The sequence below is a fragment of the Propithecus coquereli genome, unplaced genomic scaffold, assembly GCF_000956105.1.
Source record: "Propithecus coquereli isolate 6110/MARCELLA unplaced genomic scaffold, Pcoq_1.0 Scaffold3, whole genome shotgun sequence".
Classification (NCBI taxonomy): domain Eukaryota; kingdom Metazoa; phylum Chordata; class Mammalia; order Primates; family Indriidae; genus Propithecus; species Propithecus coquereli.
In genome coordinates this window covers 14638277-14651206 of record NW_012148618.1, presented here as the reverse complement: position 1 = coordinate 14651206, position 12930 = coordinate 14638277, and the positions used below count along the sequence as shown (strand labels likewise).

The window sequence follows — 12930 nt, the reverse complement described above, 5'->3', positions numbered from 1 at the left end:
AAAAAAAAAAAAAAAAAAAAAAAAAGCTCAAGAGTGTGATGACTGTGTGGGCCAACTGGGACGGGAGTCATACAAGCGTTCTGGGAGAAGGGGAATGATTGATAGTTGACAATGGGTAAAAAAGAGTTGGAGCTCCAAGCCATTGCCCACCTCCCACCCTTAGGCTGACAGGTGCAGCCCAAGACTGCAGCTGGTTCCTAGCCGTGCTGCTGGCCACCCTAGGATTCTACAGCATGGCAGGTGTGGGAGCTGCGCTCCTCTTCCAACACTACACGCACCCCGCTGGCTGCCTGCTCAACAAGATGCTGATTAGTCTTCACCTTTGCTTCTGTGGCCTCCTCTCCTTCCTCTCCATCGCTCCTTGCATCCGCCTCAGTGGGTACATGCCCTAAAACATTCCAGATTTGGGGCCTGTAGTATAGCAAATTTCATTAGCCTCCCTAATCTCAATTATCTGATAAAAGAATCTCTCCTTCCCACAAGGGATAGGGAGACAAAAGTGCAGGTGGGAGCAGGAGTGGAGGAAATTACCACCCTGTAGACTAAAGCAATAATACCCCTTTCTCCCCAGAGCAACCTCGCTCTGGCCTTCTACAAGCCTCTGTCATCAGCTGCTATGTCATGTATCTGACTTTCTCTGCGCTGTCCAGCCGTCCTCCAGAGAGAGGTAAGGGATAATACCTGGACTACCCATGCTTAAGACCCTTTTTGCTCTTGCCAAATACCCAGCTCATTGTTCTTAACACCATACTCTTCTGTTGCCCCTTCCCAGTAATCCTTCAAGGACAGAATCACACCCTGTGCCTGCCTGGCCTGAGTAAAATGGAACCCCAAACACCAGATACCTCAATAGCAGTGTTGAGTGCTGGCATCATGTATGCTTGTGTACTTTTTGCTTGGTGCGTAAAGGTGTCAAGGGGAGAAGTGTGAGAGGAGGGAGGATGACCAGGACAGAGAGGGACGATCAAGAGAATGTCTGGGACCATGGTTTAAACTTTGAAGCAATACTAGAGTGAGAAAAGCTCCCCACAAACAGGGACACTAAGAATAGCACTTTGTCAGATGATCTGTATGAGATGAAGGGGGTGGGGGAAATGACTTGAGAATTTAAAATATATGCCAAGATTTTAGGTCCCTCACATGAATAGAATTCTAAATCTTTGGTGGAAAGGGGCACAGGGAACACAATAACCCTCCTGGGCGTTACCAATATGGATCAACTAGCAGTAAATGCCTTCAAACAGTACCTATTATTTGACTAGAGCAACCTGAGAACTCTCTTCTTTCTCAGCAATGAGGCTTCCTACCTGGCTGAGGTATTTGGACCCCTGTGGATTGTCAAGGTTTACAGCTATGAATTCCAGGTAAGCATTGAGAGCTCAATATCCCCAACACCCCTCTGCCCCCAACGCACAGACACACACACACCCTACCAACCTCCACCCAGAATGCTCAGATTCTAGCTGCTGTTACCTTTATTGAGTACCCACAATGTGCTAGGCACTGTGCTAGATACTTTACATACATTATCTTGTTTAATTTAATCCTCACAACAACCCTGTGAGGTAGGTATTTGCTCCATTTTACAAATGGAGAAATCGAGGCACAAGAGATTAAACATCTTACCAAAGTTCGCATAGTCAGTTATATGCTGGAGTTAGAATTTGAACCCAGGTGTGCCTCCACTTTTTACATGACGTCTTTTCAGGGGGAGTTTCCTAGATTAACACCCTCACCTTTTAAAGCCATTCCGAAACATGCTGCCTTCTGTTTTGCAGAAGCCCTCACTCTGTTTCTGCTGCCCTGAAACAGTGGAGGCAGAGGAAGGTGAGTGTCACATGAGGAGCCCTAACAATTGGTACATCTCTATGGAGTGCCAAAGAACCCTCGAGTAGCTGGGGGAGGAGGAAAGAGGTGTTTCAGCAGCACTGCTCTTAGCAGACCTTCCATCTCTCCAGGGCAAAGGACTGGAGCTGCCAGGCCAGTTGACCAAGAGACCCCTCCAGCTCCTCCAGTGCAAGCCCAGCATCTTTCCTACAGCTATTCTACCTTCCACTTCGTCTTTTTCCTTGCCTCACTCTACGTCATGGTTACCCTTACCAACTGGTTCAGGTAGGATGGAGGTGGGCCTGAGATACTCTCCTGAAAACATACATATTTTAGGGAAAGAACAATTCAAGGCCATTCCAGACCAAATGAATCTTCCATAATCTTTCATGGGAAGGTAGGATAGGTCTAAAAGTTAAGGCCCTGCAGGTTATCTAACTAGAGCCTTTGGTTCCACAGCTATGAAGGAGCAGAACTGGAAAAGACCTTCACAAAGGGTAGCTGGGCTACCTTCTGGGTCAAGGTTGCCTCCTGCTGGGCCTGTGTACTCCTCTACCTGGGGCTGCTACTGGCACCATTCTGTTGGTCCCCTACCCAGAACCCCCAGCCCCCTATGTTCAGGGGGCACTGCCATCGCATCAGTATTGCCAGATAAGAAACAGCCTCCAGTGTAGGTCCTTTTAAGAAACTGGGGTTTCCCTGAGGTTGTACTCCTAGTTTTGGCTCAGGGGAGTTGTCCAGCCCAGCTCAGTACCTCAAGGAACAATGGGGAGTTTTCTCCCTTCAGGCTGAAGTCAATACTAAGTCTGAATTGGAAGATGTGGTCATAAACTGCCCTGGGCAGAGGATCTGACTCACTGGAGCAACCATTATGTTTTCATCCCAGCTCAAGAGCCTAACTCACAAATCAGCAGCTCAGGAATCACTGCTGATCCCAGCAGACAGTGTGGCCACCAGTCCTTTCCTGGTGCTTGAGCTGGAGGTGGGGGCAGGGAAAGTCCAATAGGGACCGAAGACTTGGCTGTGCCCTTGGAGATAAAAAGAAAATAAGCAGTTCAGCCCTGGGCACAGGCATGTAAGAAGCCCAGAACCACAGAACAAACCAGGGCATAGGAAGAAAGGAGGAGCACAGAGGCTACCACAGGTTTTAATCCTGATCCTGAGGTCAAGGGAAGTGGGAAGACAAAAACTACCCTCATTCCATGAGGAATGACAGAAGAGAATGTGAACACTTGAGAGCAGCTGACCACAGGAAGTCGGTAAGCAGGATTTTTTCAACTTTCAAGCAGACGAACAAACTGAGGAAGAATGAGGAAGAGAGGCACAAACTTAGGTCTTGGAGCCTTCCCTCTTAGGCCCTCAACTCCATCCGTGGGATGGTGTTCAAAGTCTGGATGGAGAACAAAAATCACAGAAAAGAAGTCTCTATGGTTCTCAGAGGATTCCTCTACCACATATCTGGAGTACTTGTCTGGTTGTCATTGTATAATAAAGGCTTCTTCTGTGATGATTCACTTACTAAGTCTACATATCCACAATCTCTCAGGAGTCTGAAGAGCTCTCCCCTTTTGGTGGGAAAGGGCAGTCATTCCTCCATCCCCATCCCCCCAAATCCCCAGTCAGACCAGGCGCTCAAGGAATTACAAAGCTACTTTTAATACTTTGGGGTGAGCCCCACAGGAATAAAAAACACTGGGAAGGGGTAACCCCCTCACCCCCAGGAGTGGCCCAGGGGGAGAGAGGCTACCTGAGGGGAAGGAAGCACAAAAGGGACCCGCTGCAGACTCAGGGCAAAGGGAATGCCATCGGTGCTGGGACCTGTGAGCACTACAGGAGGAAACGCGAGCATGGTGGGACTGGCTCCAGGCACACAGGCAAGAGGGTTGGACACGAAGCCACAAAGCTACTTGGGTTCCTCCTTCTTCTCGTTTGCCTTTTTCTGCTTCTGCTGCATGATCTCCGAGTCCCTGGGGGTAGAGATGATGGGGCACTGGGAGGTACCAGAGGGCAAAAAGGACAAGATGCAGGGGGATGAAGGGCACAAAGGATAAGATGGAAATGGATGGGACAAAGTTCAGCGTGTGGCTGCTGTTTTCCCACCCTAGGAGAACAAGAGGAAGAGAGCTGAGGCTCAAAAGGCAATCAGTCTCCATCTGGCTGTTGCCCAAGGGGTCAGAAGTCTGGCCACACAGGCCCAAGGCTCTCTATTCTGTGCTGAGTAGTACCACACCCAGCAACGCTAGTGAGAAGGTTGGGAGAAGGGAGGAGAACCGAACAGCAAGGAGGGCCAAAGTACTGGGCTGTCATAACCACAACTGTATTTGAAATATGAAGCTCCCTGCCCTTGCCCTTAAGGTCAGACCCAGGGGCACTCAGAAATCAGACTGAGGGCAGGCACCCATCCCAGTCTCTTCCTGTAATGCTGTAAACTAACAATCTGGAGGGTGTGGAGGAAATAAAACCCTAGAGGTAGCAACGCACTCTGCCCCTCACACTCATCCAGATTCAAGCCCTGAGGTAGCTCTCTTTCCTACTACAACCCTTGGTCTAACCCAGGTCATCCCATCCCTTCCCCTCCCTGGGGCTACCTCTGCTTGCGGGCGGCAGCAGAAAGCCCGTCATCTCGGCGTTTTCCCTTAACCGAGTCGCTCTGCTTTTTCATATTCTTCTGGCGGGCGAGCTCACGCTGGTTACCGCCTAAGAAAAGAAGGTAAAAGGTGAGACCTGGGGGCCGCTCTGGCCACACACCAGCGACCCTTCTCCCCAACCCCGGACAGCTGGGAACCAGGCTGCTTGGGGGAGGGAGGGCAGGAAGCGAAGCTGCCACGGGCCAGGTCAAATTGCAGGTGGAGGGAAAACGTTCCCGAAGAGCCAGCAGCAGGCATGTTTTGAGTTCTGGGGCGGCGTGGGGGCCCAGACAGGTGTTGGGAAGTGTGTGAACGGTTTGGGTCTCTGTAGGGAATGGGCTGGATTGTGAAGTTGGGGCTCTGGGCCTATCACAGGGGCGCAGGGTTTCTCACACCGCGGAAGGTCGGGGAGGGCCTATGCCTTACGGGGAAGAGGTGGGGGGGCTCGTGAAGTGGCAGTAGGCAAAGGGCTTGATTTCCGGGCTGAGAGTGTAAGGGTGGCTACGGAGCGGTCCCAGAGAAAGGCCTCGCTCTGGAAGCTAAGGGGAGGTCCAGGCCGGCGATTTGGAGGTCGGGCATAGGATAAACGGAAAGAAAAGGACATGAGGAAGGGGTCTAGGTGCTCACGGGTCATGGCGACGGCAGCGGCTCCGGCCTGCCTCCGTTGCGTTCCCTCGTTCTGTCCGACGTTGCAGGCCCCGCCCCCTTCTCTCAACGAAACGAAGTCGACCCTTTCCTCCCCGCCCCTTCGCGCCCGGGCGCCGACCCCCATTGGGCAAAAGGAAGCACGTGCCGCCGCAGGCCCCGCTCGAGCCGGGGCGGAGGTTCGCAGGCGGAGCGCGTAGCGTGGGGCGGGGCTTCCCCAGCGAGGCGTTGGGCCAGGCAGGGAGAAACTAGGACGGGTCACGTGGGCTGGGTGGGGGTGGAGGGGTGCGGTTGGCGATGTGGCAGTCCCGCGGGCTCTAGCACGTGACCGGGCAGAGTGACCTCATGCGGGGACAGTTTGGGGTGCTGACAAACTCTCCCTGAAGGCACGCGGGGGAATGGAGGGAGGGGGTTCAGTCAGTTCTGTGTTATCAGGACTCTTCGATTAAACTTGGCCCTGTTACTTAGGACGTCCCCCAGCTGTTTATTTGGATGCGAGGTGTTCACAGCTCCCGTAAAATCATGTACAAATGCAGCTTGAGAAACGCCTGCCAACCTTGTCCCCTTCCAAGCCCCTCGAATACAGAAAATCGCAGCCACATCCGGTATGTTCTAAAAATCTGGTACTGCTCATTTCCCCACAGAAACTTTGAATGTGAAGATGCAGTAGCTTGGAAGTGTTGAAGGACTCCAAATTTCACAGACTGTGGAGTTGGATCAGGAGCTGAGATTAGGAAATGCACATACTATGTCCATTTTATCCTCTGGACATATTCCCATTGTACAATCCCCACCAGGCACCCTTAGTTTGTAAGAGATAGTTGAATATAACCAGAAGCTAAAACTAAACTCATTCCCATTCCCAGTCCGGTTAATCTGTCTACAAGACTCCCCATCAGACTTGAGGAATTCACTGGATAAAGGAGAAATGCTTAGAAAACATAACAGGAAAAAATTGGTTGTAAACTTGAGATTCTATCCAGCTAGTGCTCATAGCAGAACCAAGTTGAGGCTGGAACTTGAAACTGGCTGCCTCCTCAACATAGAGCTAATTGAAAGCAATAAACCTCAGTCAGGACCGTCCTCACGATTTCTTCCATACCCGTGAATCACTTGAACTACTGTCTATTAGTTAATATTTTGTACCAGTCTTAAATAAAGGATACAACTCAAACTTCATATTCCTATAGTAAATTTAAAATCAGTATCACTTGCCCACAGAAAGTAGCTGTAAAATAAGGCCAGGAGGTAGCTCATGTCTGTGTAATCCCAACACTTTGGGAGGCCAAGGCAGGAGTTGTGCTCAAGTGGAGTTCAAGACCAGCCTGGGCAATATAGCAAGAGCCCCCCTCTACAAAAAAAAAATTTTTTTTTAATTAGCTGGGCGTAGTGGCCTGTGCCTGCAGTTCCAGCTACTCAGGAGGCTGAGGCAAGAGGATCACCTGAGCCCAGGAATTTGAGGTTATAGGGAGCTGTGATTAGGCCACTGCACTCTAACATGGGAGACAATGCTAAAAACATGATTGATTAATTAATTAATCAAATACAAGGAAATTAAAGAGATTATTAAATTATACCAAAATAATGTCATTGTTCTGGCTGGGTATGGTGGCTCATGCCTGTAATCCTAGCACTCTGGGAGGCCAAGGTGGGAGGATTGTTTGAGCGTGGGAGTTTGAGACCAGCCTGAGCAAGAGCGAGACCCCATCTCTACTAAAAAAATAGAAAGAAATTAGCTGAACAACTAAAAATATATATAGAAAAAATTAGCCGGGCATGGTGGCGCATGCCTGTAGTACCAGCTACCCGGGAGGCTGAGGCAGTAGGATTGCTTGAGCCCAGGAGTTTGAGGTTGCTGTGAGTGAGGCTGATGCCACGGCACTCTAGCCCGGTCAACATAGTGAGACTCTGTCTCAAAATTAAAAAAAAAAGGGCCGGGCACAGTGGCTCACGCCTGTAATCCTAGCACTCTGGGAGGCCGAGGCGGGAGGATTGTTTGAGCTCAGGAGTTTAGAGACCAGCTCTGAGCAAGAGCGAGACCCCATCTCTATAAAAAATAAATAAATAAAAAATAATGTCATTGTTCAAAGGTGCTGAGTCTGGGACCTGACCTCTCTTAAAAAGAGAAATTAAGTGTTAGAGAGGTAATAAGGCATAAGTCTTCCAAACTGAAACTTTCTCTTGACATAATCAGAGTGTTGAAAAGCATTTTTCTCATTTTCAATGTTATTTAATGCTATATCTCTATACTAACTAAAAATCACTTTTTTTTTTTGGAGACAGGGCCTTGCTCTGTCACCTGGGCTGGAGTGCAGTGACACCATCATAGCTCACTGCAACCTCAAACTCCTGGGCTGAAGCAATCCTCCTTTATCAGCCTCCCGAGTAGCTGGGACTATAGGTATGTGCCACCATGTCCAGCTAATTTTTCTATTTTTTGTAGAGACAGGGTTGCTCTTGCTCAGGCTGGTCTCGAACTCCTGCCTTAGCCTCCCAAAGCATTAGGATTACAGGCATGAGCCTCTGCGCCTGGCCTAAAATTACTTTTCGTATCACCAGTGGCACCCAACCTTTAGTACATATGAAATGTACTAGATCAGCATTGCTGACACACATAACAATGTGTAAATACTGACTCTGCTACTTATTGAATTTGATTTTGGACACTTAATTTCTCCATGTTTCAATTATTTATATGGAAAATGGAAATAATATCTATTTTATATGTGTATATATTATATAATAATATCTCAGTGTTGTGGAAAGGATTAAAAAAGATAACTTGATAAAAAGGGCTTGGCCCATAATAGGCATTCAGTTAATGTCTCCTCTATCACCATTCTTCAAGTCCTAAAACTTCCTCTTCCTTTTCGAAATCTCTCTTCCCCTCTGTGATAGCCAGTCTTCAAGATGGCTCCTGATGATCCCTCCCTCCTGGTAGTCACTCTGTTGTGTAGCCCTCTCCCACACTTATTCAGGGTTTGTCTGTGTGACCGATAGAATATGGCAGAAGTGGTATGTCACTTCTAATGCTAAAGCATAAAAGACATTTGGCTTCTGCTTTGCTTTCTCTGTCTTGGATCTCTGGCTCTTGGGACAGCCAGTTGCCATGTCACGAGGAGAGAGAGGCCCATGTGATGAAGATCTGAGAACTCTAGTCAACAGCCACGGGAGAACTATGGCTTCTTGCTGATGCCACATGAGTTATCTTGGAAGTGGATCCTCCAGCCCCAGTCAAGTTCGTAGGTGACTGTAACCTCATGAGAGACCCTGTACCAGAACAACCCAATAAGCCTCTTCTGAATTCCTGACCCACAAAAATTGTAAGATAATAAATATTTGTTGTTTTAAGCCACTAAGTTTTGTTATTTGTTATGTAACAATAAATAAATAATACAACTTTCCACCCACGGCCTAATCTACTCTTTTATAGACCTCTGAGGAAGATTAAGACTTAGAGTGTGGCCAGGTGCGGTGTCTCACACCTGTAATCCTAGCATTCTGGGAGGCCAAGGCAGGCAGATGGTTTGAGCTCAGGAGTTCAAGATCAGCCTGAGCAAGAGCAAGACCCCCATCTTTACTAAAAATAGAAAAAAAGTTAGCCAGGCAGCTAATATATAGAAAAAATTAGCTGGGCATGGTGGTGCATGCCTGTAGTCCCAGCTACTCGGGAGGCTGAGGCAGAAGGATTGCTTGAGCCCAGGAGTTTGAGGTTGCTGTGAGCTAGCCTGACGCCACGGCACTCTAGCCCGAGCAACAGAGTAAGACTCTGTCTCAAAAAAAAAAAGAGTGAAAAGAACAGTCCTTTCTGGTTCTATCCTTTCCATCTCCCCATTGTGGTATGAGAGTGGGCGGTTAAGATGAAAATTCAGAGGTGTTTTTCTTTTCTCCACTCTGCCCAAGCAGTGGCTTCACCACACCTATGCTAAATTCAGGGTCCCAATTCTCAGTGACCTAAAGGACTGTGGGAAGGAAGAAGGAAAGACTGAACTGTTTGAAATCTCTGAACTATGGGAGGCTGAGCTGAAGGAATTAGGAGAGACCCTGGAAAACTGTAGGATACAGGCCTTGAAGGCAGGGAGCTTAAAGCTTAAAAGGAGGTTGAACTCAGTGTGGGATGGGCTGAGGTGACAGGAAAGAGCCATTATGGAGAGTAGCATGTACTCCAGACAGAGGTGAGCAAGAAAACACCTCCACCGGCCAGGTTCGGTGGCTCACGCCTGTAATCCTAGCACTCTGGGAGGCCGAGGTGGGAGGATCACTTGAGTCCAGGAGTTTGAGGTTGCTGTGAGCTAGGCTAACGCCAAGGCACTCTAGCCCCGCTGACAGAGCGAGACTCTGTCTCAAAAAAAGAAAAACAAAAAAGAAAACACTTCCATTGAAGGTCAGCACAAGCCTGGGCAACATAGCAAGACCCTGTCTCTTAAAAAATAAAAGGAAAAATAGCCAGTGCAAAAAAAAAATTAAAAAAAAAATAGCCAATGCAGTGGCACTCCCTATTACTTGGAAGGCTGAGACGGGAGGATCACTTGAGGCCAGGAGTTTGAGACCAGCCTGGGTGATATATATAGCAAGACCCTATCTTGCATAAATAAATAAATAAGCAGGCAAGTACAGAGTTGAGAGTTCAGGAATAAATTAGAGACAATGAGGGACTCAAAGCTCTGAAGCAGAGAAAGAGGTGAGGCAGAGGATTTAGGGATCCCAGATATAAAGTGGGAAGATGAGGAAACTGGACTTGAATGGTGCAGACATCGCCTGTAGACCACCAGGTATCACCAGCAACAGTCTAACCACAATTTATAAGAATTTGGGCTATCTGGCTTCCCACCCCCAGGTTCCCAATGGTGCCAAGCCATATGGGTAGGTACACTTGCATGCAAGTAGAAAGAACACAGAACTAGCCCAGTGGGGAAAACTGAGCCAACTAGAGAGGTGAGTAAAATAGTATAGGATGAGGAAACAAGTTCTCTTTGGTACCTGCTACCTCTTTATCAACTCCAACAGCTCAGGTGGGTGAAAGAGTAGAACAGTCCTATAACCAGTCTCCTCTTATCAACCCGCGCCACCCTGCCCCCATGCCCAAGAGTCTATTTCCAATTCTGTCAGAACCCAGCCTGTTTGCCACGTTTCCACCTAATGTTTCCAGGAGTTGTCATTAGAGATTCACTCATTCTTTCAATAAATATTCATTGTGCACCAACTATGTGCCAGCTACAATCCTGTACCACATAATGACGTTATGGTCAATGATGGACTGCATATACGATGGTGGTTCCATAAGATTTAATGGATCTGCCTTATACAGGTGTACCATGTTTTATCTTTCATACCATATTTTTTCTGTACCTTTTCTGTTTGGATATGTTTAGATACACAAATACCATTGTGTTACAATTGCCTGCTACTGTACTGAATACAGTAACATGCTATACAATAGGCCATAGCATAAAGCCTAGGTGTGTAGTAGGCTATACCACCTAGGTTTGTGTAAGTGTACTCTATGATATTCACACAATGACAAAATCACCTAACAATGTATTTCACAGAATGTATCCCCATCATTAAATGACACATTATTGTATTGTATTAGGCACTGGGTATACAATGATGAACAAAACACATATATTTGTACTTGTGGAGCGTATAGTATAAAGAGGAAAAAGCGCTCTCATTTTCTCTCCCTCTCCTTCCACTCCAATATACATATATTTATGTATATCTGTGTGTATATATGCAAATTGATTGTGATAATTGCTTTAAGGGAAAATAACAGGTCCAATGCAAGGATGATATTCAAATATTTCACAGCATAAGCACTGATCCATGAAAACAGATGTCACTGTAATTTGAGTGATGACTCTCTGTGAACAATTCTACCTGTTCTGGTATGAAGTAACTGAATAGTACTGCTGGTTCTGTGAAGGGAGTATACCTGCAGACTCTGTAGATTTTGTTTTGATTAGGTAGGTGAAGGAAGTGATATTTGAGCTGAGACAAAAAGATGAAGAATTAGCCAGGCCAAGGAGGGAGGGGCAGGTAGAACATTTTAGGAGGGAATGTGTGAAGGCCCTCAGGCCCTGCTCCCTAAGGTCATCCCATCAAGAGCCACAAGGTTAATGGGTAGGTATAGGCAAGTCAGTAATGCCTAAGGAGGAGGGTAGTGTAAAATTAGGTCAGAGAGGTAGGTAGAGCAGTGACAAGATTCAAGTTACTACTGCTAATACCACGACCAGCTAACAGTAGGTAAGTGCTTATTAGGTACATTCAGTGTACTTTTCTTATTTGAGCCTTACAATGACCTTTTGAGGTGTCAATATCCCCCTCCTATCAATCTAGAAACTTTCTCACAGGCAGAGTTAGTAACTCTCCCAAGGAAACTCAGACAATAAGGGGTGGAGCTGGGAGTCTAACCGGGCCTGTGCTCTTCATAAGCAGGAAGTTTTAAAAAGATCACTTTGCTGGTGGAGAATGGATTAGAGCAGATGAACGGAGATGGGGAGATCAGACAGGCAGCTATCACAGGCACCGGGGATGCTAGGCCTTATTTGGTAACAGATAACTGAAATTCAGTTCAGACTGATTTGGACAAAAACAGGAATTTGTTCGCTTAGACATCTACACTAGGGGACAGGCTGCAATGTGGCTGACTGAAGGGAGAACTGAAACCAGTGAGCATGGAGTGTTTCCATGTCTCTTATCTTAGCTTTATTTTCTCAGATCCAGATTCCTTGACGTGACAGGAAATGGCTACCTGCCCTCGCATCTCACAGCTTGTCCATGAGAGAGGGGCTGAATCTTCTCCTTTACTTTCAGTTTTTAAAATCCCCAAGACAGGGTTCTGATGGATCAGGTGCCTACCCTTGTGGTGGGGAGGAAGGTGTGGGGCAGGACATAATGAGAACAGAATCACGTGATTAGTATGGGGGAGGAACAGGTTTATCAAAGAAAGAAGTGCATCCCAAAACAAGGAAGATACTAGACAAATAAAGCAAAAGATGGCCATTACATCAAGGAAAACAAGATAGCCACTTGAACTGATGGTGGCAGCAGAAATGGCAAAAGTGAGCAGCTTCAAAATATATTTTAGAGATTCAGTGAGAGATTGGATGAGGGGGTCATAGAGAGGAAAATATTACTTATTCTTGGGTTCATTAATTTCTTCATTAAATATGAAGTGTATAACCATTATGTGCCAGACATTATTCCAGTCATTGTGTATGCGGTGATACACAAAACAGACATGGTCTCTGACCTCGTGAAATTAACACTTTAGTGGAAAAGACTGACAATACATAAGTTAGTAAACAAACCAATCAATATATAATTACAACTTGTGTTAAGAGAAACAAAATGTAAGCATTAATAATGGGAGAGAACCACTTCTGGGGTAACATTTAAACTGAGACCTAGAGCCAATTACATGAAAAGCAGAAGAGGGTTCTAGCAGTGCAGTTGAATCCCTAACATTCATCCTCCTTTATCATAGAAGAGCTTTGCAGTTTTAAGACATTCTCCCCTCCTTCCTATACTCTAAGGGTGGTCTTATATAGCTAATTCAATCAAAGTAAACTAATCCTTTTTAGTATTAATTGGTTTAGGGACCCAGGCCTAAGCCAATTATTTCCCGGTATTCACCTGGTGAGTTATTGGTTCAGGAGTAAGCATGTGATCTAAATTGGCCTGATCAGACGAAAGGGAAGGACTTTTGTTCCATTGCTAGGGGAGCAACAATACTGTCTCCCACTAACATGAACAGGAAGCATATAGCCCCTACTGCTCATGGCACTCTAGTCTTTGACCTAGAAGAGAGCTAGCCTTAAGTTGAAGC

The 12930-nt window shown here is 46.7% G+C and overlaps 2 protein-coding genes across 4 annotated transcripts in view; one reads left to right on the top strand and one right to left on the bottom strand.

The window, feature by feature from the left end:
* Positions 1 to 3415, top strand: part of SERINC4 (serine incorporator 4) — a 10940-nt gene extending 7525 nt beyond the window's left edge. The window contains exons 6-12 of one of the 2 annotated variants that reach the window (XM_012649308.1): positions 164 to 375; positions 572 to 667; positions 773 to 899; positions 1292 to 1364; positions 1779 to 1827; positions 1959 to 2112; positions 2287 to 3415. In XM_012649308.1, coding sequence (XP_012504762.1) covers positions 164 to 375; positions 572 to 667; positions 773 to 899; positions 1292 to 1364; positions 1779 to 1827; positions 1959 to 2112; positions 2287 to 2482 — 907 coding nt within the window. In that variant the 3' untranslated portion in view covers positions 2483 to 3415. The remainder of the gene's footprint in view (positions 1 to 163; positions 376 to 571; positions 668 to 772; positions 900 to 1291; positions 1365 to 1778; positions 1828 to 1958; positions 2113 to 2286) is intronic. The other variant, XM_012649309.1, reaches the window with a different exon arrangement.
* A 47-nt stretch (positions 3416 to 3462) lies between these two features.
* The window catches only part of SERF2 (small EDRK-rich factor 2), a 16318-nt gene continuing 6850 nt past the window's right edge, over positions 3463 to 12930 (bottom strand). The window contains exons 1-3 of one of the 2 annotated variants that reach the window (XM_012649312.1): positions 5082 to 5268; positions 4416 to 4524; positions 3463 to 3794 (exon numbers count right to left, since the gene is read on the bottom strand). In XM_012649312.1, the coding sequence (XP_012504766.1) occupies positions 3731 to 3794; positions 4416 to 4524; positions 5082 to 5226 (318 nt within the window). In that variant the 5' untranslated portion in view covers positions 5227 to 5268 and the 3' untranslated portion in view covers positions 3463 to 3730. Of the gene's footprint in view, positions 3795 to 4415; positions 4525 to 5081; positions 5269 to 12930 lie in introns of those variants that run through there. The other variant, XM_012649313.1, reaches the window with a different exon arrangement.